This window comes from Stomoxys calcitrans, chromosome 4, assembly GCF_963082655.1.
Source record: "Stomoxys calcitrans chromosome 4, idStoCalc2.1, whole genome shotgun sequence".
NCBI lineage: Eukaryota > Metazoa > Arthropoda > Insecta > Diptera > Muscidae > Stomoxys > Stomoxys calcitrans.
Genome location: NC_081555.1, coordinates 158,875,013 through 158,902,805, shown reverse-complemented (window position 1 = coordinate 158,902,805; position 27,793 = coordinate 158,875,013). Strand labels below are relative to the sequence as shown.

General features: G+C 38.8%; 1 protein-coding gene across 1 annotated transcript in view; it reads right to left on the bottom strand.

The window, feature by feature from the left end:
* Positions 1-23,064: 23,064 nt before the first annotated feature.
* Positions 23,065-27,793, bottom strand: part of LOC106082102 (uncharacterized) — a 67,240-nt gene continuing 62,511 nt past the window's right edge. The window contains exon 11 of the mRNA XM_059367332.1: positions 23,065-24,496. Coding sequence (XP_059223315.1) covers positions 23,622-24,496 — 875 coding nt within the window. The 3' untranslated portion in view covers positions 23,065-23,621. The remainder of the gene's footprint in view (positions 24,497-27,793) is intronic.

Below are 27,793 nucleotides of genomic sequence, written 5' to 3'. Positions count from 1 at the left end.
TCTAGATGCTCAAAAAGTCTTATCGGGAGATTGGTTTATGTGGCAGCTGTATCAGATTATGGACTGATTTAGAACATACTTGGCACAGCTGATGGAAATCAAATCTGATAGCCAATGCTGACAGCCAAATCTGATAAGAATTGGGCCCTCTAGATACTCTAGAAGTCTTATCGGGAGATCGGTTTATATGACAGCTATATGAGATTATGAACCGATTTGAATCATATATGGCACAGTTGTAGAAAGTGATATCAAAACTCCACATGCAAAATTTCAGCAAAAGTTGATAAGAGTTAAGAGCTTAAGGTAGCCGAGTTGGTAGCGATTACCAGTGCAGAAGTCATGGGTTCGATTCCTGCCAGAAGCTTTGGTCTGTCGCTACTGTGGTATCACAATAGACTTAAAATGGTTCTAGTGAGTTTGTAAAGGACTAAAAGTTTCCTTGGAATATTTATTTTCGGCAATTAAAGAGCTTTTAGTGAAATACGAAAATAGTATATCGCTTGACTAATAGTTTAACAATATAAGTGCCTTTATCTGAATCCCATATGGTCTTTATTGGTCTAAGAATTTAAGTTTGGATGTAAGGTGTACTCCATTCTTAAAATACTTCGTTTCAGCCCGATATTCTCATGATATCTGATTTAGGGGTGCTTTCGGGGGAGAGGTGGTCCCCCAGATACTTGGCCTTGAAAAAATATCAGCATCGTGCTCTTCTCTCAAATACCATTTTCTAAACCCCATATTGCCATTGGCTTAAGAGGAGTTTACAGGATGAGGCGTCCCCCAAACACATGACCCCAAAATAGGTTATCAAATTCGTTTTCTAATCTCAAATACCTTTCATTTGAGCCACATATTGGCATGGTCGACAAATTTTTTCCCTTTGTGGGTGTTTTGGGAAAGGAGTGATGCCCTAAATACATGGCCCTACATTTGGATATCAAATTCGTATTCTACTCGCAAATAACTTTATTTGAGCCCCATATTGCGGTGGTCACTAAAAAATTGCTGTTTGTGGGTTATTTAGGGAAAGGGGTAGACCCCTGAAAATTGGTCCCGAAAATAGGTATCAATTCTTGCTCTACCCCCCAATACCTTTCATTTAAGCTCCACATTGACATGGTGGATAAATATGCCCGATTTAGGGGTGTTTTGGCGATTGGGGTGGTCCCCCAAACACAAAGAAAATATATCAGCAACGTTTATATATCGTATCATTTATTTGAACCTAATATTGCCATTGGCCTCAAAATTGGATATCAAATTCGTTTTCAAATCCCATTTAAACTCCTTATTGCAAAAGTCAGCAAATGTGTTCGGTTTGGGGTATTGGCCCTAAAAACTATGAATATGAAGTTTCACTCTCTTTAAGACCCAAAATGTCTTGGTGAGCAAATACGTTCTATTATGGTGGTGGGATGTCCCCTAGACAGTTGGTCCCTAATGTTGATATCAGATACGTGGTCTACGCCCACATACCTTTAGTTTAAGCCCCATATTTTCATAGTCGGCAAACATGACCGGCTTGGGGGGTGTTTTGGGTGATGGGCGGCCACTCAGTGTGTTGGCTTTGAAAATATATATCGGATTCGTGTTCTACTCTAAAAACCCTCTCATTTGAGCCTCATATTGCAATAGTCAGCAAATACTTCCTATTTTGGGTGGTATTGTGGGGGTGGCCCCATAGACACTTTTCCCGAATGTTGATATCAAGTTCGTGCTTTACTCCCAAAGACCTTTCATTTGAGCCCCATATTGCTATGGTCGTAAATAAGTCCCCTTTGGGGTATGTTTCTGAGGAGAGTTGGCCCCACAAACACTTGGTCCCATATTTGGATATCAGTTTCGTATTCTGCATTCAAATACCTTTTATTTAAGCCCCATATTGCCATGGTCAGTAAATAAGTCCTGCTTGGGGAAGGGGTGGACCCCCATAAACGTGTTCACACATTTGGATATCAGATACGTATTCTACTCGCAAATACCTTTCATTCGAGTCCCATATTGCCATGGTCGGTAAATATGCCGGTTTTAAGGGTGTTTTAGGGCTTGGGGTGGTCCCCCTAGCACTTGGTCCGACAATTGGATATCAGATACGTTTTCTTATCCTAAATACCTTTCATTTGAGTCCCATATTGTCGTGATTGGTTTAAATATACGTTTGGTAGGTTTTAGGATGGGGCAGCCCCCCCCCTAGGTACCCCATCCGAAATTTGGAAACCAAATTTTAATTTTTAGGTTACTTTGTGAGATCACACAAAATTTCGCTTAAATCGAACCACCCATCTCCGAGATCTGGCGTTTCTGAAAATTATGGTAAGGGGGAGGGTCCGGCAACCCCCCCCCCCCCCTCCCTTCAGTACCCTATTTTCACCACGGGGACATTATGCACCATTTGTGAAAATGCAAGAAAATCGGTTCAGCCGTTTCTGAGTCATAAGGAACACACAAACAAACAAACACAAATTGATTTTTATATAAAAGATGGGGTTTTTATATATAAAATGGGGGTTTAGATGTGTAGGATAATAAAATTTTACTCTAGACAATTTCATAAATTTTTTTTTTATTTTTTTAATCTTTAGAAATTTTACATTTAGTCAATATTTAAAAACAAAAACTTGTTTTAAGAGAACCTTTATTGAAATTTTTTCTCTCTAGAAATGTTCGTTTAAATTTTGTATTTAGAGCACATCTTTCTTTGGTTGCAAAAAAAAATTTTTCGAGCTAAAGACTAGATTCCATTTTTCTCGTCATTCGTAATTGTATGTGTGGCATTTGGTATTTTATATAATTACTTCTCTTCATCTCGCTTCATATTATTTGATTTGAATTTTTTGGTTCTGGGGCAAATAAAAAAAAATATTCACCCCTCTTTAACCCTTTGTAGACCCTATTTACAATTGTGTGCTCAAAAATCTATTGTAAAAAGCTTGACAAGTATTTTCTTCTTAACCACAATAGAAAGAATAACCACTTCATTCGAAAGCCTAAGGGCAGACCGAAATCAAGACTTGCATGTAGGGCTAGAATTTGGCATCATCTGGCATTTTTCGGAATTGCTATTCAATAATAATATTAGCTACACTTTCTGACATAAATACAGATACACACACACACACACACTTACACAAAAAAGAATATTCTTGCTATTCTTTCCAAAGTCACCATAAATAAAGCATATTTCATTATTTTGTGTGTGTGCTGCATTGTTGCAGTTCATCATCATCATCATCATTGCCAGTGGTAAACACAGAGGCAAGTTGCATTTTCATATAACGGTGCACCACAGGACACAGGCCCTGTTGTGTGCCAGAGATTTAGTTTCTCCATTTGTTTCAATGCTCACTTTTCAGCCTTTCCAAAATGTCTCAAACATAAGGCTTCATATGGTGTTTACAACTACGTGTTCTTCTATGCATGAGTTGTACGAATGTGTGTGAGTGTGAGTGCGTGCACTGGTGTATGCAATCCCATCAAATGTCCATAAATTCTTGTTGTAGATGAAGCATGATTTGCATGCATTTGTGTCGATGCATATGCATAGCCTCTTGCATGGCTCTTTTTAGCCATGCAACTGCATGCACAATGGCAGCACAGTGTGCCGTTGTGCTAGCCTTCTCTCAGCATGGTGGTAGCTGTGGTTGTTCATGCTGCTGTTCTAAACTCTGTTGTGATAAACGTGCAAAAACGGACAAAAAGGTAAGTGAAGTAAATAACAAAATCTCAATCACACACACACACACACACACGCTAACAACACATAGTCAGATTTGAGCATAGTCTTCAATTTGGAATTCATAGATTTAACTGCTGAGAGGTTCAGATTAAAAATTTTTAATTTTTTTTCAGAAAATTTTTTTTAAAAAACATTTTTCATATTTTTTAAAAAACATTTGTTTAAAAAATCATTATTTTAAAAATTGGTTAATAGAAAATTTTAAGCACACTTAGTCCTGAAAAAAGTATCAGCATCGTGCTCTACTCCCAAATACCATTTACTTAAACCCCATATTGCCTAAGCCCCATATTGCATTAGTAAGTAATATTGCCATTGGTTTAAGCGGAGTTTATATGATGAGGCATCCCCCAAACACTTGGTCTCAAAATTGGTTATCAAATTCTTTTTCTAATCTCAAATAACTTTCATTTGAGCCACATATTGTCATGGTCGGTAAATTTGTACTCTTTGGGGGTTGTTTTGGGGAAGGGGCGGTGTGCCAAATGCATGCTCCCACATTTGATTATCAAATGGTCAGTAAATAATCGTTGTTTTGGGTGTTTTGGTGGTAACCCCCAGAAAAATGGGTGTCAATTTCGTGCTCTTCTCCCCAATACGTTTCATTTGAGCCCCACATTGACATGGTCGCTAAATATGTCCGAGTTAGCGGTGTTTTGGGTAGTGGGGTGGTCCCCAAACACCCCTGAAAATATACCAGCATCGTGCTCTACTCTCCAATATCATTTATTTGAATCCAATATTGCCATTTGGCCTCAAAATTAGATATCACATTCGTTTTTTAATGCCAAATATCTTTCATTTAAACTCCTAATTGGAAAAGTCAGCTAATATGTCCGGTTTGGGGCATGGGCCTTAAAAACTATCAATATCGAGGTCCATTTTCTTTAAGAACTAAATTGTCCGTCTGTCCGTCCGTCTGTCAATCTGTTCGTCCGTCTGCCGTCCATCCATCCGTCCGTCCGTCTGTCCGTCCGTCCGTCTGTCCTTCCGTCCGTCTGCCCAGCCGTCTGCCCGTCCGTCTGCACGTCCATCTGTCGGTCCGTCTGTCCATCCGTCTGTCCGTCCGTCTGTCCATCTGTCTGTCCATCTGTCCGTCCGTCTGTCTGTCCGACCGTCTGTCCGTCCGTCTGTCTGTCCGTCCGTCTGTCCGTCCGTCCGTCTGTCCGTCCGTCCGTCTGTCCGTCCTTCCGTCCATCTGTCCGTCCGTCTGTCCTACCATCTATCCGTCCGTTCGTACGTCCGCCCATACGTCCGTTCTCCCATACGTCCGTCCCGTACGTCCGTCAGTCTGTCTGTCAAAAGCAAGCTAACTTTCGAAGGAGTGAAGCTAGCCGCTTGCAAATTTTGCGCAAATACTTGTTATATGTGTAGGTCAGTTGGGACTGTAAATGGGTCATATCGGTCAAGAACATGACATAGTTGTCACATAAACCGATCTGGGGTCTTGATTTCTTGAGCCTCCAGAGGACGCAATTTCTATCCGATTTGGCTGAAATTTTGCACGAAGTGTTTTGCTATGATTTCTAACAACTGCGCTAATTATGGTTGAAATCGGTCCGTAACCTGATATAGCTGTCACATAAACCGATCTGGGGTCTTGACTTCTTGTGCCTCCAGAGGACGCAATTCTTTTCCGATTAGGCTGAAATTTTGCATGAAATGGTTTGCTATGACTTCCAATAACTGTGCTAAGTATGGTTCAAATCGGTTTATAACTTGATATAGCTGCCATATAAACCGATCTTGGATTTTGACTTCTTGAGCCACTAGAGGGCGCAATTGTCATCCGATTTTGCTGAAGTTTTGAACGGAGTGTTTTGTTGTAACTTCCAACAACTGTGCAAAGTATGGTTTAAATTGGACTGTAAGCAGTTATAGCTGACATAAAAATATGGGATCTTGACTTCTTGAGCCTCTAGAGGGCGCAATTCTTGCCCGATGTGGCTGATATAGCTGCCACATAAACCGAACTCCCTATTTTACTCCTTGAACATTTAAGGTACGCAATTCTTATTCGAATTGGCTGAAAATTTACACAATGACTTCTACTATGGTCTCCAACATTCAGTGGTTCGAATCAGTTCAAAACCTGATATAGCTCCGATATAAAACGATTTCGGATCTTGACTTCGTGAACCTCTTGGCGTGGCGGTTCTTATCCGATTTGAAATTTTGCAAGTATCGTTTTGTTATGACTTCCACTAACAGTGCTCAGTATGTTTCAAATGGGTTCTTACGCTGAAAGAACTGCCATATAAACCTATCTCGGGTCTTAACTTTTTTAGCCCTTAGAGGGCGCAATGCCTATCCTATATGGCTGAAATTTTGCGAGAGGTGTTTTTGTTATGACTTCCAACAACTGTGCTAAGTATGGTTTAAATTGGTTAATAACCTGATATAGCTGCCATATAAGCCGATTTCAGCCAAATCGGATAAGAATCCGGTAGATCGGTTTATATATGAGCTATATTAGGTTATAAGTCGATTTAAACCTCACTTGGCATAGTTATTGGAAAACCAAATATAACACTTCGTGCAACATTTCAGTCAAATCAGATAATAGTTGCTCACTCTAGAGGCTCAAAAAGTCTGGAACGATTTTCAATAATCGTGGCAAGTATGATCTGAATAGGTGTATAACCTAATTTATCCATATAAACCGGCCTGCCGTAATTTCTTTCTTACATCCTTGGCTCAGTATAGTTCAAATCGGTCTATAACCTGGTATAACTCCCATACAAAACAATCTCCCGATTAGCCTTCTACGCTCCTAGAAGCTAAATTTTTTCCCGTTTTGGCAGAAATTTGGTATGTGGAAATGTTTAGCAAAATCCATGGTAATATTGCAAATTTGCTCATGAACCATTTCCATTAAAAAACAGGGGCAAACTTCTCACATATCAATGAGTGCTGTCCGATTCAAGTTTAAGCTAAATGATAAGGGGTCTCCTTTTTATGGCTGAGTCCGAATGTGAGCCCTCAGGGAAGAAGTTTTTACGTGGCTATTATGACTTTTTATTCAAATGGCATAGCCCCTCACAAATGTTGCCAGCATTAGAAGGAGATAACCATCACTGAAAATTTTTGTCCGATGTTTTGGCCACGATTTGAACCCTGGCGTTCAGGGTCATAGTTCAAAAGTGTATTGTGAGCATGTTTTCAGGTTGAAATATTGACTGTAGTGGATAAAACACGTACACACGCATGCAAACCTCTGCGCTTCGGTGACCACCGAATCCGGTGGTGGGTTTTCATTTGTTCATATATGACCTCAAGCCAGACAAAAAGCGACAAATTGTACAATAATTAAAAGGTCATCTTTACCCCACAATAAAAAAAATTCTTTAATTAAAAGAACTTTCGTCTACACATGAGTTTTCTAGAAATTTTTGTCAAGATTTGATTTTTGAAGAAAAAATTTAAGATGACATATTCGTTTTTTTGTTCTTGGCCTTCTCTGTTCCCTAAACTCCTTATATTGGGATTTTCACATGACATTTTTGTTAGGGCCAGCTAAGTGGTTTTGTGTGCAATGCTCACAAAGCTGTTTGGGGATTGAAAGACTTCTTCACTGTTTAGAGTACACATAAACACACACTTATTTCCGTATCCTGTTGAAGTTCAAAAGTGTACTGTGAGCATGGTTTCAGGTTGAAATATTGACTGTAGTGGATAAAACACGTAACACACACACACTCACAAACTAGCATAAACAGTCAATGCAGGACATGCTACTGCATTTGCATTGTTAGCCAGTCAATCAAATCTAAATGGAAGAATTCCCCAGTACACTTAGTGGAAAATTAAATTGAGCAGAGCAAAGAATACAAGGAAATACTAAAATATTAGATAAAGAATGTATGTAAAAGAATTAAAGTAAAACATTTTAAAAAATTAATATTTTTTTTAAGAAAGTGTGATTTAATGATGTGGTCATTTTTTATCCTACACATCCTTGGCAATATTTTCTTCTCAGTGCATATTGTCCATTGTATTCTGTAGTGATGGTCATTTGAAGATTCTTTATTGATTTTTTTCTTCTAACATCTCCGTTGAAGTGGGCTTTTGGGAGGGTTAAGTCTAGTGCTCATAGCCCCTCTTAACTATGGGTATGCAGTCAAATTTGCTTTACGTATCACGGTTTATTTATTGTTTCCTAATGTCAATTGTGTTTTATTGAAAAGTGATTGATGTTCAATATGAATTCCAGCTGGGATGTGCATAAAGTCCACATTAAAGTGGACAATTGTGTAGACTCAGAAAAGGCGATTTTTTCAGTGAAGCTTCAAAAATGTGTACCGATAGGGACAGTAAACGATGCCATATTTTTGCCGCTCTCTGACATTTCTCTACAGCAAGGTTTGCTATTTCGAGATGGAAAGACATACGAGCCAAAAAACACATGCATTGGGAAAAGTACAGCTTATAGACAGGGTTGTCGAGGGTGGTTTATGTGGTGTTATAGAGGTGTTTTGGTAACAAATTAGGTACAAGTATGGCTCTTGAATCCTCCCCCCAACGTACGGCCCTTGAATCCTCCAGACCTAATATGGCTCATGAGTAATTGTAGCCAAATTACGAAACGCATCCCATAGTGGTTGGTGTGTGTTGCGATCTCTGGCTTTCCTTTTCCACTTGCAAAGAAAATCACCGATCATTGAGCTCCCCTCGAAAGAGAAACAAACAAAAATTGTAAAATTTAATGATCCTACCGTCCTAACAGACAAAAAACTTGAAAACGAAATTATTAAAATTTACTACCGAAATTCGGAGTAACTGGGCTCATTGTTTTCATCGAAAGACCATCTTGAGTGAATTTTTGGCTGAATGGCTTCATCAATAAGCAAAATATGCGTTATTGGTCATCAAGACATCAATCCGCATGTGCTTCATGAATCATCATTGCATCCCGAAAAAATTACCGTTTGGTGCGGTTTATGGGCCGGCGGCGTCATTGGGCCGTACTTCTTCCGTGATGAGCAAGACCGGCATATGCTGTGAATAGGAATCGCTACCGTTCAATGATAACAGAATATTTTTGGCCCCGAGTGGATGATATGGACTTGGAGGACATGTGGTGCCAACAGGACGGCGCACAGTGGGATGGCGAAAAAAAAAATGAGTGGAAACAAGTCTGCCATTTTGGATCGGATAGAGATATCGTCATGAAATTTTACATGGTTATAGTGAGGTTTATATGCAAACTTTTGTTCGGGCTGTCAAAAACGCATTTATGGTCCGATTTTTTTATACCCACCACCATAGGATCTCCACCATAGGATGAGGGTATACTAATTTCGTCATTCTGTTTGTAACACCTCGAAATTTGCGTCTAAGACCCCATAAAGTATATATATTTTTGATCGTCATGACATTTAAAGTCGAACTAGCCATGTCCGTCCGTCCGTCTGTCCGTCCGTCTGTCCGTCCGTCCGTCCGTCTGTCCGTCTGTCCGTCCGTCCGTCTGTCCGTCTGTCCGTCTGTCCGTCTGTCCGTCTGTCCGTCCGTCCGTCCGTCTGTCTGTCGAAAGCACCCTAACTTTTGAAGCAGTAGAGCTAGCCGCTTTAAATTTTGCACAAATACTTCTTAATAGTGTAGGTCGGTTGGGATTGTAAATGGGCCAAATCGGTCCATGTTTTGATACAGCTGCCATATAAACCGATCTTGGGTCTTGACTTCTTGAGCCTCTGAAGGGCTCAATTCTCCTCCGATTGGACTGAAATTTTGCATGTGGTGTTTTGGTATAATTGTCAACAACTGTGCTAAGTATGGCTCAAATCGGTTCATAACCTGATATAGCTGCCATTTAAACCGATCTTGGGTCTTGACTTCTTGAGCTTTTAGAAAGCCGAATTCTTATTCGATTTGACTGACATTTTGCACATAGTGTTTTGATATCACCTCCAAGATTTGGGCATAGTATGGTCTTAATCGGTATAGCTGGCATATAAACCGATCTTGGGTCTTGACTTCTTGAGACTCTAGAGCCTCTGGAGGGCGCAATTCTTATCCGATTAAAATGAAATTTTGCACGATGTGTTTTGTTATGATATCCAACAACTGTACCAATTATGGTTCAAATTGATTTATAACCTGATATAGCTGCCATATATACCGATCTTGGGTCTTGACTTCTTGAGCCTCTAGAGGGCGCAATTCTCCTCCGATTGGACTAAAATTTTGCACGTAGTGTTTTGGTATTATTTTCAACAACTCTCCTAAGTGTGGTTCAAATTGGTCCATAACCTGATATAGCTGCCATATAAAACGAACTTTGGTCTTGACTTCTTGAGCCTCTAGAGGGCGCAATTCGAATCCGATTTGACTGAACTTTGGAAGTAGTGTTTTCATATCACTTCAAACAACTGTGCAAAGTATGATCCAAATCGGTCCATAACCTGACATAGCTGCCATATAAAACGATCTTGGGTCTTGACTTCATGAGCCTCTAGAGAGCGCAATTCTCACCCGATTTGGCACTCATTTTGTACAACAGCTCCTCCCATGGCCTTCAACATGCGTGTGCAATATGGTCGGAATCGATCTACAGCTTGATACATCTCCCATATAAGCCGATCTCCCGATTTTGCTTCTTGAGCCCCGAATCGGACTATAACTTCAAATAGCTCCTCCTCCGTTAATATTCATTATTCTTTGTTTGCCTAAACAGAGATACTGGGCAAAGAACTCGACAGATGCGACCATGGTGGAGGGTATATAAGATTCGGCCCGGCCTAACTTAGCACGCTCTTACTTGTTTTTTCTAAGACGATTTAACGATGTCCGTGTGTCTGTCCGTCCGTCTATTGTAATCACTCTATGGGCTTCAAAAATTGAGATATTGAGCTGAAATTTGGCACAGATACGTCTTTGCGATGCACGCTAGTTAAGTGCTTGAATGGGCCAAATCGGACCATATTTGGATATAGCTGCTATATATACCGATTTTCTGATAAAGGGTCTTTACTTTTCATCCGATTTTGCTGAAATTTGAAACAGTGAATAGTTTAAGGCTTTCCGACAGCTGACCCATATATGGTTCAGATCGGACTATATTTATATATAGCTGCCATAGAGACCGATCTGCCGATAATGGGTCTACAGGCCATAAAAGCTTTATTTATTGCCCAATTTCACTGAAACTTGCAACAATGAGTTATTTTAAGCCCCCCGACATTTGATTTAAATATGGATTAGATCGGTTCATATTTAGATATAGTTGCCATATAGACCGATCTCCCGACAAAGGGTCTGAAGCTCATAAAAACTTTAGTTATTGCCCGATTTCACTGAAATTTAAAACAATGGGTTATTTTAAGCCCCCCGACATTTGACCTAAATATGGTTCAGATAGCACTATATTTAGGTATAGCTACCATACAGACCGATCTCCCGATAAGAAAGCCATAAAAGCTTTATTTTTTATCCGATTTCGCTGAAATTTGGAATAATGCGCAGTTTTAAGCCTCTCAACATAGGACCCAAATATGGTTTAGATCGGACTATATTTAGATATAGCTGCTATATAGACCGATTTCCAGATAAAGGGCCTGAAGCCTATAAAAGCTTTATTTTTTAACCGATTTCCCTGAAATTTGAAACAGTAGGTTATGTTAAGCCTCCCGACATCTGACATAAATATGGTTCAGATCGGACTATAATTTGATATAGTTGCCATATCGACCGATCTCCCGATAAGGGGTCTGAAGTCCATTAAAGCTTTATTTTTTATCCGATTTCGCTGAAATTTGGAATAATGCGCAGTTTTAAGCCGCCCAACATAGGACCCAAATATGGTGCGGATAGGACTATTTTTAGATATAGCTACTATATAGACCGATCTCCAGGTAATGGGTCTGAAGCCCATAAAAGCTTTATTTTTTAACCGATTTTGCTGAAATTTGAAACATTGAGTAGTTTTACGCCTATAAGCATAGGACCCAAATGTGGTTCAGTTGGACTGTATTTAGATATAGCTGCAATATAGTGTCAATAGACCACTTTAGCGGCATAATTTGTGAGGTACTTTGCCATGTAAAAACTTCTCTCCATAGAGGTTCGGACTTGGCTATAAAAGAGCTAAATCTTGAATCGGACTGCCCATAGACTACCTTTTTTAGTTTGACAGATACTAGTGCGAACCTGGTAACACTAAGTCCAAAACAAGCCTCTGTTGCAGAAATTTGCCACAGTTACTTGTTTCGGAGCCCTACACACTCTTCTCGAATGTAATCCAGATAGGACGATATTTAGATATAGCTGTCATAATGTGGTGCAAATCTGACCAAATTTGAATACAGGTGCTATATAGACCGATTACAAGATTAAGGGTCCTGTGATCCATAAATGCCTCATTTATTAATGGAGACTTGGAACTATGATTTGTGCTAAACTGTTCAACATTCTTGCAGAGTTTGGTCTGGATCGGGCTATACAAGCATATAGCTGTCATAAAGACCGATCTCCCCATATAAAATCTTGGGCCCATTTCCAATTACCAAGTCTATTATTGGGTTGCTCATTTCTGTCATAAAAACTGTTGTTAAGTTGAAATACCTTTTATGAAGAAAGCATAAAATAATCTTTCTTACTTAGTTTCTTTTATGGTTCATTGTCCTCTCATGTCCCTCATGTCCAATATGACCTTGCAGAGTTTTTAAATTGAATTTATTGAGTGCCTATGGAGTTCTGTGAAACATTTTTTTTGTGCTTTTATTAACTTCTCCATCTTTTATGAGCCATAAGAAAAAAAGAAACTGAAATATTGCATAAAGCAAAACATGGCAACATTTGTGGTCTCGACATAGACCATAAAATGAAATTTCTTTCAATGACATAGGATTTGGGAAAGGCGACACAGTGTGTGTGGAAATATGTCCCAACATATTTACTTATGTTACTATGTTTGAAGTTAAATCATACAAGGACACCATATTAAGTTTACAGCTGTAGAGAGAATATCCTTTACATGGCCATGTCTCTTATAAAAAATGGTTTTTGCTATAGGATTAGGTTTTTATTGCCACATGCGTTTCCACGTGCTATGACGAAGGACATATGCCATAAAAGCATGGTTATTGGCCATAAACGGAATAATGTTTAGCAGATTGTCGAATAATCGCAGACACATCGTACATAGGTAAGCTCCTAACCAGGACACGTATTTGTCTGAGGCTATTTGAACTAGCACTTTGTCTTATCGGAATTGGCAATTTTGCAGGGAGTAAATTGATGCACATATGTATGTCGACATTTATATGATAGTGCAGACAAATAATAACGAATGGTCTATTGATATTGGCCAATAAAGCCAAAGCGAATGAGGGATTTTGGCCATATCATTTTTGAAAGATGATGACAGGCAGGTGTTTTTGATATGGCTGCTTGTGATTTCTATTTCGTTGAAGCAAATTGGTATTACGAAATGACCTTAACAGACGAGTTTATTTGCGAAATATTAGCTATGTGGATTTAATAAAAATGTGGGATAATAAAATAGAAATATAAAACAAGTAGAAAGGCATTAAGTTCGGCCGGGCGCCGAACTGTGGATACCCACCACCTCGGGTGTATATGTAAACCCCATATTGTCACAATCCGGTGAAAATAGGATAACTTAAGCACCCGAATTCGGCAGGGACATTGAGTGGTCCAATATATATATCACTATTCAATTTTGTAGAACAAAACACTGGTCTCTTTGGCAGGCATATCGAGTTATAAACCGATCTGAATCCATATTACGATCGGATGTTGGGAGGCTTAAAATAACCCACTTTTTTAATTTTCAGCGAAATCGGGTAATAAATAAAGCTTTCATGGGCTTCAGACCCTTTATCGGCAGATCGGTGTATATGGCAACTATGTCTAAATATGAGCCGATCTAATCTATATTTAGGTCAGATGTTGGGAGGCTTAAAATAATCCACTGTTTTAAATTTCAGCGAAATCGGGTAATAAGTAAAGCTTTAATGGGCTTCCGACCCTTTATCGGCAGATCGGTCTATATGGCAGCTATACCTAAATATAGTCCGATCTGAACCATATTTAAGTCAGACGTCAAGAGGCATAAAATAACCCACCATTTTAAATTTCCGCGAAATCAGGCAATAAATAAAGCTATTATGGTCTTCAGACCCTTTATCGACAGATCGGTCTATATGGCTGCTATATCTAAATATAATCCGATCTGAACCATATTTGGGTCAGATGTCGGGAGGCTTAAAATAACCCACCGTTTTAAATTTTAACGAAATCTGGCAATAAGTAAAGCTTTTATGGGCTTCAGACCCTTTATCGGGAAATCGGTCTATATGGCAGCTATATCTAAATATGAACCGATCTAATCCATATTTAAGTCAGATGTCGGAAGGCTTAAAACAACTCACTGTTACAAATTTCATCGAAATTGGGTAATAAATAAATCTTTTATAGTCTTCAGACCCTTTATCTGGAGATCGGTCTATATGGCAGCTATATCTAAATATGGACCGATCTAATCCATATATAGGTCAGATGGCGGGAGGCCTCGGATGAAAAACAAAGCCTATGACGCTGAATCCTGACGAGAACATCGGACAAAGCGGTGGTTGCCGACATATGCGAGGTACAATACCATGCGTGGTCATCTAAAACATTTTTCCCAAAGACGTGTCGCACTGCGGGTCGCCGTTCGGACTCGTCTATAAATAAGGTCCCTTGTCATTGAGTTTTAACTTGAATCGGAAAGCACTTATTGATGTGTAAGAATACCGCCCTGCTCGGTTCGAGGTGTTTTTAAAAATTAGGGTAATGAGAAGTGCTTTTTAGCGGAGGAGTAACACCTCAGACACGATATCTAAAAATAAAACGTACACAATCTATGAAAATTTTAAGAAAATCGGTTCAGCCAAGTATCATATAGTCATAATGGGTCTAATAGCGTTTTTGAGGGGTGGCGCGACCCCCTATACTTCGATCTGATTTTTTACGCCAGATTTGAAATCTGCTCCCGAGTACCTTTCATTTGATCCCCATATTGAAACGAACGTCCAAAATACCTGTTTGGGGGAGTTTTGGGGTTGGGGCGACCCGATGGGTACTTAGACTCAAATTTTTATACCATATTCCAAAACCTTTCATTTGATACCTATATTGTTTCGATCGGTCTACTTTTGATTTTGCGTTGTGTTTTTGGCTTAAGGGGGAGGGTCCGTCCCCCATCTGTCATCAACAAATTATAACGCCTATTGCTACTTCATGACCATATTCGTAATCTATTCCCGAATACCTTTCATTTGAGTCTCATATTGTCATGATCGTCAATTAAAGGGTGATTTTTTTTGAGGTTAGGATTTTCATGCATTAGTATTTGACAGATCACGTGGGATTTCAGACATGGTGTCAAAGAGAAAGATGCTCAGTATGCTTTGACATTTCATCATGAATAGACTTACTAACGAGCAACGCTTGCAAATCATTGAATTTTATTACCAAAATCAGTGTTCGGTTCGAAATGTGTTCATTCACCGTAACGTTGCGTCCAACAGCATCTTTGAAAAAATACGGTCCAATGATTCCACCAGCGTACAAACCACACCAAACAGTGCATTTTTCGGGATGCATGGGCAGTTCTTGAACGGCTTCTGGTTGCTCTTCACTCCAAATGCGGCAATTTTGCTTATTTACGTAGCCATTCAACCAGAAATGAGCCTCATCGCTGAACAAAATTTGTCAAAATTTGAACACATTTCGAACCGAACACTGATTTTGGTAATAAAATTCAATGATTTGCAAGCGTTGCTCGTTAGTAAGTCTATTCATGATGAAATGTCAAAGCATACTGAGCATCTTTCTCTTTGACACCATGTCTGAAATCCCACGTGATCTGTCAAATACTAATGCATGAAAATCCTAACCTCAAAAAAATCACCCTTTATGAGAGTTTTATCATGTTATAGACCAGTGTGCAATCGGGAGTTAGGTTTATATGGGAGCTATATATGGTTATAGACCAATTGCGACCATGAGTGACAAGAATGTTGGAGGTCACGAATGAAACCAATTTGCGAAATTTCAGCTCAATTTCAACCAAATTGGATAACAATTGGGCTCAAGAAGCTCAAGAAATCAATGCGGTAGATCGATTTATATGGGCGTTTTAAAAAGATATAGTCCGATATAGACGGCGATCAAGAATAACAGAGTTGAAATTTCCCTGATGCTGTTAATGTAATTACAGAATCAGTATATGACTTGGCCTTTGACGATGTGTATATGAAGAAAATTGAAAAAAAAAATAGTTTATTTAAATGTAAAGGAGCGGATAGAAGAAAATTGCCGGATCAGAGCGGAAAATTTTTTGCCGGAACGGGAGCGGAGCGAAAAGAAGTTATCAGCTCTGAAAACCTGATCTAGCTCGAGTTAGGAAAGAGGTATCCTAATACAATTTGATATGGCGTAAAGTGGACGAACGAAACTAATTAATTTTTATACCGTCCACCATAGGATGGGAGGGTATACTAATTTCGTCATTCTGTTTGTAACACCTCGTAATATGCACCTAAGACCCCATAAAGTATATATATTCTTGATCGTCGTGACATTTTAAGTCGAACTAGCCATGTCCGTCCGTCTGTCTGTCTGAATAAAGCTAGCCGCTTGAAATTTTGCACAAATACTTCTTATTAGTGTAGGTCGGTTGGGATTGCAAATGGGCCGAATCGGTACATGTTTTGATATAGCTGCCATATAAACCGATCTTGGGTCTTGACTTCTTGAACCTCTAGACGGCGCAATTCTCGTCCGATTTGACTGAAATTTGTCACATATTGTTTTCATATCACTTTCAATAACTGTGCTAAGTATGGTTCAAATCGGTCTATAACCTGATATAGGTGCCATATAAACCGATCTTGGGCCTTGACTTCTTGAACATCTAGAGAGCGTAATTCTCGCCTGATTTGACTGAAATTTTGCACATATTGTTTTGATATCACTTTCAATAACTGTGCTAGGTATGGTTCAAATCGGTCTATAACCTGATATAGGTGCCATATAAACCGATCTGGGGTCTTGAATTCTTGAGCCTCTAGAGGGCGCAATTCTCTTCCGATTTGACTGAAATTTCGCACATAGTGTTTTCATATCACTTGCAACAACTGTGCAAAGTATGGTCCAAATCGGTCCACAACCTGAGGACGCAATTCGTATCCGATTTGACTGAAATTTTGCACATTGTGTTTTAATATCACTTCCAACAACTGTGCAAAGTATGGTCCAAATCGGTCCACAACCTGATATAGCTGCCATATAAACCGATCTTGGGTCTTGACTTCTTGAGCCTCTGGAGAGCGCAATTCTCATCCGATTTGGCACAAATTTTGTACAACGGCTCCTCCCATAGCCTTCAACATACGTGTGCAATGTGGTCAGAATCGATCTATAGCTTGATACAGCTGCCATAAAAACCGATCTCCCGATTTCGCTTCTTGAGCCCCGAATCGGACTATAACTTGATGTAGCTGCTCCTCCGTCCTTATTCATTATACTTTGTTAGCCTAAAAACAGATACTGCGCAAAAAACTCGACAGATGCGACCATGGTGGAGCGTATATAAGATTCCGCTCGGCCGAACTTACTTGTTTTTTTAACTTAAAATTTTTTATAAAATTTTCTTGAAATTATTTAGAAATATTTAGGAGTCTGTGTCGAGTAAAATTGCTTGACTTCGCAACCCTTTCTCTTCTCTTTCTCTTGTTTTTCCTGTTTCTCTTCATATTTATCAATTTTATTTTCTGTTGCCACTTTTTACTTACCCATTTCTAATCATCATGTTACCTTGTCCGAATTGAATTGAAAATGGCAATTTTGTTATGCTTAAATTTGAAATTACATTTAAAATGCATTTTATTTGTAATTATTTGATGTTGATGAATAATTTATGGTGTATTATAAATGTATGTGTGTGTGGGTGTGTGTTTTAAAATGTACGCAAATTTGTATATATGTGGGGATATCATATCGACAGAGACACACGGTATGCAAGTAGTCAGAATCGTTTGGGTGTGTGTATGTGTGTGAGTGTCTATCTAGCCTAGAAGTACTTATGCATGTAGTTGTGGCCCTTTTTACTTTCAATACCAGTGGTAGTTATTATTCTTATTTCAGTTGTATATGAATCTAATGATTATGGATTATGATAGTTTAGCGTGTGTAAATGTGGTAAATATGTTGGTTGGTTGGTTGGTTGCTTGGTTGGTTTGTCGGTGAAAAGTGTTGTATATAGTGGTACTGTATATATATATATATATATATTGTATAACTTTCAGTTGATATATGTTTGTATATGGTAGTCGGTAATAATAGTCCATAAAATGATGATAGTAATTGTATACATTTGTTGTTGTTGTTGTTATTCATTATTATTTTAATCGCTCCTATACTAATGTTAATGTTGGTTTTTGCCTTATTCTCTTTTTTGGAAAATACTAATTTATAGAAAAATGGTGTTATACTTTGTCGGTGTCAGGGTTTCTTTGGGAAGGGTTTGACAAAGAGAGAGAGAGTGGAAGAGGGAGAGAGGAGAGAGGAGGGGTTTGTTAGTTTATATTCCCAAATCCCTTGGTTCCATCATTGTAGAAAACTCGATATGGACTATATAGTTATGAAATCTCATTTGTTGTTGTTTTTGGTACACAGTCTGATAGACATCATTTTGTTAGTAAATATGTTTTGTGATGCATGTATTTTTGTATATTCGTAGTGTTTATATATATAAGAAAATACTAGCATTATAGTTTCTTCTAATCTCTATAAATGATATTACAATGATGTTATGTTTCTGTAGTTTCTCATGATTGTTGTTCCATACTTAATGAATTATCAATTCAGTGTTGCAGTATTATCTTGGTTGTCTTAACACTAAAATGGACTTTTTTTTTTTTGGTTTTGTAAATTGTATTAATTCAAAAATTTTAAACATTTAATTAATGTAAACATTTAGTAACACACAAACTATAAATATATATATAACATATAAGTTTATTAAAAAAATTCACTTATTTTCTATTGAATTTCAAAGAAATTAATTTTGATTATCTTTCATTTTGTTATAGGAAAAACGTAAATAACACAATTTTAGGTTTTTTTTTTGTACAATATATTCAAGTAATAGCATAAATATATTTTTATGTAATCTATAATTTACAAATTCAAAATATTGAAACTATATATGTTTATTTTATATAAAAAATATGATTCTTCTTTTGATTATGTTCAAAGGATGTGTTGGTGTTGAAGAGATAGAGATAGAGAGAGAGAGTGGGATGTTTGATTTAAATTGGTCATTTTCTTCATTAGGATGCAGGAAGAAAGTTGTTGATATTTTTCTTATTAATGAATGATTAACAAACAAAATTGGGTGATAATATAAATTAAAATGAAAAAAAAAAAAAAAAAAACAAGTAAGAGCGTGCTAAGTTCGGCCGGGCCGAATCTTATATACCCACCACCATGGATCGCATTAGGCAAACAAAGAATATTGAATAAGAACTGCTATGCTATTGGAGCTATATCAAGTTATAGTCCGATTCGGACCATAAATGAATGCTGAACATTGTAGAAGTCATTGTTCAAGCCAAATCATTCGGATAAGAATTGCGCCTTGCCTTGTAGGGGCTCAAGATGCAAAATCGGGAGATCGGTTTATATGGGAGCTGTATCAAGCTATTGATTGATTCAGACCATATTAGACACGAAAGTTGAGGGTCATGAAAGAAGCCGTTGTACAAAATGTCTGCCAAATCGGATGAGAATTGCGCCCTCTAGAGTCAAGATCGCAGATCGGTTCATATGGCAGCTAAATCAAAACATTAACCGATTTGAACCATATTTAGCGCAGTACCGATTTTTAAATAATTCTGCACACGTATTGGGACGTCAAGTTAAACATATCGAGGAGAATTTTGTAAAGATGGGACCAAAATTGTGGCTTCTACAGCCTTAATAGGCCATATCGGATAAAAGATATATACGGGAGCTATATCTAAATCTGGACCGATTATTTTTTTTAAATCAATAGCAATCCTCCTTGAACCAAAAAAGTGACTTGTGCAAAGTTATGTGACAGTCGGACAACTAATGCGACCTGTAATTTGATAACAAGAATACATGGACAGACAGGCAGACGGAGAGATGGGCATAGCTAAATCGAATCAGGAAGTGATTCCAAGCCGATCGGTATACTTATCAATGGGTCTACCTCGCCTCCTTCTTAGCGTTGCAAGCAAATGCACAAACTTACAATTCCCTGCATCACAGTGGTGGTGTAGGGTATAAACTTTTGATTTTCAAACAAGTTACAGCGTGCTAGGTTCGGCCGGACCGAATCTTGGGAACCATTGAATCTGGTAAAATATGGGAGCCACAGCTGGTTCTAGACCGATACAGTTGTTGAGAGTCATAACGGAACAATATCTGATAAATTTCAGCCAAAACTGATAAAATTCCAGGCTTCCAGGAGCTCAGGATGTCTAATCGGGAGATCGGTTTATATGGGAGCTATATCAGGTTATAGACCAATTTGAACCGTACTTGGCACAGTTATTGAAAGTCGTAACAGAACATTACATGCAAAATTTCAGTAGTCAAATTTGGAGATCGGTTTGTATGAGAGCTATATCAGGTTATAAACCGATTTGAACCGTATTTAGCACAGTCGCTGTAAGTTATTACAGAACTCTAAGTTCAAAATTTTAGCCAAATCGGATGAAAATTGAGGCTTCCAGGGGCTTAAGTAATCAAATCGGGAGATCGGTTTATATGGTAGCTATATCAGGTTCTTGACCGATTTCGACCGTAATTGGTGCAGTTGTTGGAAGTCATAACAGATCACTATATACAAAATTTCAGCCAAATCGGACAAAAATTGCAGATTTCAGTGGGTTAAGAAGTAAAATCGGGAGTTTGTTTATATGGGAGCTATATCCAAATCTGAACCGATATAGCCCATTTGCAATCCCCAATGACCTACATCAATATCAAGTATCTTTGCAAGCGGCTAGCTTTACGCGTTCGAACGCTATGGTGTCCCTGTCAAATTTTAGTGAAATCGGACTATGTGTCAAATTTTAGTGAAAACGGACTATAAATGAGCCTTTTATGGGGCCAAGACTTTAAATCGAGATATCCGTCTATCTGGCAGCTATATCTAAATCTGGACCAATTTGGGCCAAGTTGCAGAAAAATGTGGAAGAGTCTAACACAAAGCACTGTCGTAAATTTCAGCGAAATCGGACAATAAATGCGCTTTTTATGGGTCCAAAACCTTAGTTCGAGAGATCGGTCTATATCGCAGCTATATTCTAATCTGGACCGATCTGGGTGAAATTGAAAAAGGATGTCGAAGGTTCTAACACAACTCACTGTCCCAAATTTCGGTGGAATCGGACAATTAACGCGCCTTTTATGGGCCCAAAACCTAAAACCAAGAGATCAGTCTATGGCAGCTATATTCAAATCTGAAGCGATCTGGGCCAAATTGAAGAAGGATATCGAAGGTTCTAACATAACTCACTGTCCCAAATTTCGGCGGAATCGGACAATAAATGCACCTTATATGGGCTCAAAACCTTAAATCGAGAGATCGGTCTATATGGCAGTTATATCCAAATCTGAACCGATCTGGACCAAATTTATTAAAGATGTCGAAGGCGCTAACACAAGTCATTGTCCCAAATTTTGGCAAAATCGCATAACATATGTAGCTTTTATGGGCCTAAAACCCTAAATCGACAGATCGGTCTATATGGCAGCTATATCCAAATCTGGACCGATCTAGGCCAAATTGAAGGAGGACGTCGAGGAACCTAACCCAACTTACTGTCCCAAATTTTGGCAAAATCGGATAACATATGTGGCTTTTATGGGCCTAAGACCCTAATTCGACAGATCGGTCTATATGGCAGCTATATCCAAATCTGGACCGATCTAGGCCAAATTGAAGGGGGACATCGAGGACCCTAACACAGCACACTGTCCTAAATTTCAGCAAAATCGGACAATAAATGTGGCTTTTATTGGCCAAAGACCCTAAATCGGCGGATCGGCCTATATGGCAACTATATCGAAATTTGAACCGATCTGTGCCATATTGCAGAAGTATGTCGAGGGGCCTAACGCAACTCATAGTCCCAAATTTCAGCAAAATCGCATAATAAATGTGGCTTGGATGGGCCTAAGACCCTAAATCGGCTGATCGGTCTATATGGCAGCTATATCCAAATCTGAACCGATCTAGGCCAAATTAAAGAAGGATATCGGATATTTCGATGTGTTGCAAACAGAATGACATCCTTCGGTGGTGGGTATAAAAAGGATAATGGATTAGAATTGCTTTGCTATTTGAGCTATACCAAGTTATGATCCGATTGGGGCCATATTTGGTTTGGCTGTTGGAGAATTCAAGTGGAATTCATTGTGCAAAATTCGGGCCATATTTGGTTTGGCTGTTGGAGAATTCAAGTGGAATTCATTGTGCAAAATTTTGTCGAAATTTTATAAGAATTGCGCCCTATAGTGGCTCACAAAATAATATTGGAAGATCTGTTTATATGGGAGCGATATCAGTTAATGAACCGATTCGGACCATATTACAAATTAACATGGAAAAACGGACATTGAGACAGACGGAAAGACGGTCAGACGGACATAGCTAAATCGAATCAGAAAGTGGTTCCGAGTCAATTGGTATACTTATCAATGGGTCTATCTCCTTTCTTTCTGGGTGTTGCAAGCAAATGCAAGCAAGTTATTTATAATACCCCGTACCACAGTGGTGGTGTAGGGTATAATAGGATGATTATTAAATCCATGGTGGTGGGTATCCACGGCACGGCCGAACCTGTGATACCCTGTACCACTACAATATCTGAGAAGTTTACTCGAAATCCGTTCAGATTTAGATATAGCTCCCATAAATATGTTCGTTCGATTTTGGGAAATATTGCAATAAAGCGCTCATTTGTAAACCGATTCTCTTGAAATTCGGCAGGAAGGATTTTCTCTTGACTCCCGACATTGCCAAATTTTTGCACAACACTTATCTGAGAAATTGGCTCAAAATCGGTTCAGAATTAGATATGGCTCCCATATATATGTTCGGCAGATTTTGGGTTGTACTCAAAACAAACTAGAAAATAAATAAATGAATAAAATAAAAAATTCAAAAAAAAAATCTAAAGAAAACAACGACAAAAAACTGTTTAGACTATAAATTGTCTAAACAAAAGTTATAAATTTTGCATTAAAACAAAAACCCAAATAAGTTTGATGCTAAAAAATTTCCATTTCAAAATTAAATATGAATGAGTTCCATAAAATAAAAATGATTTATGTTACTGGTGAAATTATTGGGCCATGGTTGAAACCTTAGATTTTAATTAGAATTGTTTCTGTTTTGTTTTATTTTTCCCTTTGTCAAATAGCAATTTCAGTATTGTTTATTGTCCAAATGTGAATAAACTCAAAACAATAATACAACTATAACAAAAATATATGGAAGTGTAGTCTAAAAAAACAAAACACAATTGATTGCCTATTTTTCCTTTTAAAATCATACCAAATTAAAAAAAAAATCCACAACAGAATCTTTGTAAACACAAAAAAAAGATCCCTTGCAAAAAACAATTGCCTAGATTGCCATTGTTTTGTCATGGCATAAATCAATTTTGCCATGCTAACTTGATGCGGTAATACGCAGGCATAACGAACAAACGAACGAATTGGTCAGACATTTCCGTTTCCCATTTCTATGGCGGTGTGGTTGTGGTGTTTTTCATTTCAGTGAACATTTTTTTTTTGCTATTACCAGTCCCTTGCCATTTTTTCCAGCTTACTCTTAAATAACAAACAAATCACTACAACTTGACGAATTGCGTCGTTTGGCCACATTTATGGCTTTGCGAAAACGCAACACCGAAGACAAGAAAACCTTGGTGCGACTGGTGAGTTTTGAGACAGTTTTGCGATTGCAATCATTGAGCAGCGAGTCCTCCGCCTGTGTTTCATTGCCATAATGGGCTGGCGCCTCGTGGCAAAGACCTTTGGCACTGCCCACACCGGAACTGCTGTCGTAGGATTTCCTTGATTTCGGCGATGAATTCACACTGCCAAATGGTGTGCGAACATTGGTCTTTGGATTGCCGCTGGTTAGAAGTTCAAATTTACTCGTGGGTTTTGATTGATGATGATAGCCATACTGATTGGTGGCACTGGCCAAACGTTGGGCCTCCTCCTCATCCTCCAGTTCGCTTTCGCCCATTTTTAGTATGCTCTCTAGGTTGAGAGTGCGTTTGTTTGGCTTACGTATGGGGCCTTTAGAGGTGCTGGCCGAGGACAGGCTGGTGCTTGCGGTTCGTTCACTTCCGGTACCTATGCCCTCATCGCCCATTATGTTGTTCGATTGATTCTCATCGTGAAACAATTCATTTTCATTGTTGCCATGGCCACCGGTTTCATTGTCCTCATCCTCCACCTGGCACATGGACATTTGGCGCACCATACGTCGCGGTGGCGCATACATGCGTCGATGTTTTTGTATTGTGCTCTGCAGATTCAAACGTTGTCGATCCTTTTCACTGAGATTTCTCAAGCGTTGGGGATTCAATTTGACCTGGGCCACAATTCCCACAAGCAGTTCATCGACATTGTGGTCCAGACCGGAAGAGGTTTCGATGAATTTGCAGGCAATTTCTTTGGCCACTTTGCGTCCCACTGCAAGGAGTAAGGAAAATGAAAAAACTCGTTATAATAAATAATTTTAAAATTTAAATGTGAAAACTAAAAACAAAATAAAACCAGTAAGGAAAGGCAAAAGTCGGGCGGTGCCGACTATATAATACCCTATACCTATATAATACCCCACATCAACTTATCCCGAAATCTAGTCAGACTTTAATTTAGATACCAATTGAAATAGCAATTCATAACCTTGTCTCACGCAAAATCGGGCCAAAATTGTGGATTCTACAGCCTTTAAAGACCATATCGGATGAAAGATATATATGGGAGCTATATCTAAATCTGAACCGATTTCTATAAAATTTTTCACATACATTGAGACTTCACAAAGACGGCTTTACGCCAAATTTGGTGAAGATCGGGCCAAAATTTTGGCTTCTACAGCCCTAATAGTTCAAATCGCATGAAAGATATATAAGGGAGCTATATCTAAATCTGAACCGATTTCTATGACATTTTGCACGTACATTGAGATCTCACAAAACCGACTCTACGCCAAATTTGGTGAAGATCGGACCAAAATTGTGGCTTCTACAGCCTTAAAAGGCCAAATCGGATGAAATATATATATGGGAGCTATATCTAAATCTGAACCGATTTTGACGTAATTTCCCACATACGTTAAGATCCGTAACAAAACAGTCTGTGCCAAATTTTGTGTAGATCGGTTGAAAATTGTAGCTACTACGGCCATTAAGGTGCAAATCGGGCGATACATATATATGGGAGCTATATCTAAATCTGGACCGATTTCTATGAAATTTCGCACACTTATGGAGACGTCAAATAAAACACCCCATGCCAAATTATGTAAGGATCGGTAAAAAATTGTGGCTTCTACAGCCTTAAACGGCCATATCGGATGAAAGATATATACGGGAGCTATATCTAAATCTGGACCGATTTTCATGAAATTTTCCACACATATTAGGACGTCAAATAAAACACCTCGCGCAAAATATTTTAAGGATCGGACTAAAACTGTGTCTTCTACAGCCTTAAAACGCCATATCGGATGAAAGATATATATGGGAGCTATATCTAAATCTGAACCGATTTTTTTCAAAATCAATAGAGTTTGTCCTTGGGCCAAAAAAACTGACATGTGCAAAATCTCGTGACAATCGGACAAAAGAATAGAGTAGACTTAATATTTTTCTTCTTCCTTCACTAAGCACTGAAGAGTCAGTAGTAGACAGCCTAAAAATTAGTAAGTCTCGTTACTAGCTGGCTTCCTATATGTGGCACACAATTTAGAGATGCCGCCTTCAAGCCTTAAGTTGCTGGTTGAAACCGCTTCTGCGTGGAAAAAGAGCCGACAATGCGAGATATTGACGTCTTAAAATAACCAATAGCCACCATGTTCCCGCGGCGATCGGTCGTATAGACCGGAAAAAGCTTGCTCGCTTATAAAAGCAGTCACGAGAAGCTTAGCGGCGAGATATCGGCCGCGTTCACAGTTTGCGGATAGTGGGATGCTTCATATACGAAGTAGGTGCAACGACAGTCTCGGACAATCAGCGGTATCCAGCGAAGAGTGTCAGTGAGAGGTCGGACGGCACCGACTCTTGCACAAATACTGAGCGCCTATAATGCTCGATATGACACGGCGAGTTATTTGCGTCTATAAATAACCAATGGCCAATCTGTTCCTGCGGCGGACAATCAGCGGTATTGAGCGAAGAGTCTCAGTGAGAGGACGGACAGCACAGGCTCTTGCGCAAATACAGAGTGCCTATAATACTCGATATGACACGGCGAGTTATTGGCGCCTAAAAATAACCAAAGGCTACTCTGTTCCAACGGTGATCGGTCCTTTGGAGCGGAACGAGCTTGCTCAACTATGGGAGCTTGACGAGGATCGCACCTCCACATGAAAATGTGGCTTCAACAACAACAACAAAGAGACATGGTTAAATTTGGATATTAACGGATGAATGCTCGATCGTTCCTTTGGACCGGAAGGAGCTTGCTCACCTATAGGAGCTTGACGAGGATCCCACCTCCACACGAAAATGTGGCTTCAACAACAACAACAACCAAATATGGTTAAGTTTGGATATCAACGGATGAGGTGAGCTGTTTACTGAATTCATTATAAGCTGCAATCTGGAGATTTATAATAGAGGGAATAAACCGACCTTTATTACCAGGAACAGATTTTGGGCGCCCCGCTAGCCGAGTTGGTAGCGTGCTTGGATTTCCAGTGCAGGGGATTCAGTCGTGGGTTCAATTCCCGCCAGAAGCTTTGGTCTTTCGCTGCTGTGGTATCACAATGGACCTAAAATTGTCTCAGTGAGTCTGTAAAGGACTGTCACTCTAACCTAACCAACCAGGAACAGGCAGGAGGTATAATCAGAGAATGTCAGTTTCCCTGATCATCGGAATGTGAGCTTCAGCCTTGGAGAAAATACTGCAGAAATGGCCCCTCAGCAAAACAGAAGAAAGGCAGAATGGGAAAAAATTCGGCACACATTTTGTACGACCATGCCCTCTATCAGATCAGAAAAGTAAGTGGAATCTGCGGAGGATATAGTAGTTTTGGTCAAGAGGATCAAGAAGGCGTGCTAATCCAGCATGTTCTAGGACCTCAGAACTGTCTGGTCTAAGGAAGGGTTGCAGAAAACTGTTTAACAGGGAGAAAGCCACAATTGCACCACACTACCGGGGCGTTTTTAAGGCTTAGCTAAGGGTGTCTATAAGGCTTCTAAAGCTCCGTGGAGGATACATCTGTGGCATCTAGGCTATGAAAGATCCTATCCTCGACACCTTTTATGGTAGGATACATTCCGAAGTCAGAGAATATATAGACAGTGTTTAGTGCGGAAACACTAGAACTAGTCGCTGACATATATATCCCAGGAAACTCCAACAGACAACGTGGCGCCAAAAGGGGTTGTCACTGATATGCATTCTTCGTTGATTGCTAGGGAAATTGTGTCTGAGTCAAAATTCCTTTAAGCGAGTAAAAATTTCAGGTCCTTAATTACAAGCTGCTGTCACGTATTTTGTATTTTGTCAAAAATTTATTTAAATGAAAATTTTTATCAATTTTTTGTTTTTTATAAAATTTTTTTCAAAATTTTTTTTTATGCAAAATTTTGTTAAAATTTTATTTTTATGGAAAATTTTGTCAAACATTTTTTTAAATGGAAACTTTTATCAAAATTTTATTTTTATGAAAAATTTTGTGAAAATTTTATACATATGGAAAAGTTTGTCAAAACTGTATTTTTATGGAAAATGTTGCCAAAAATTTATTTCTATTTA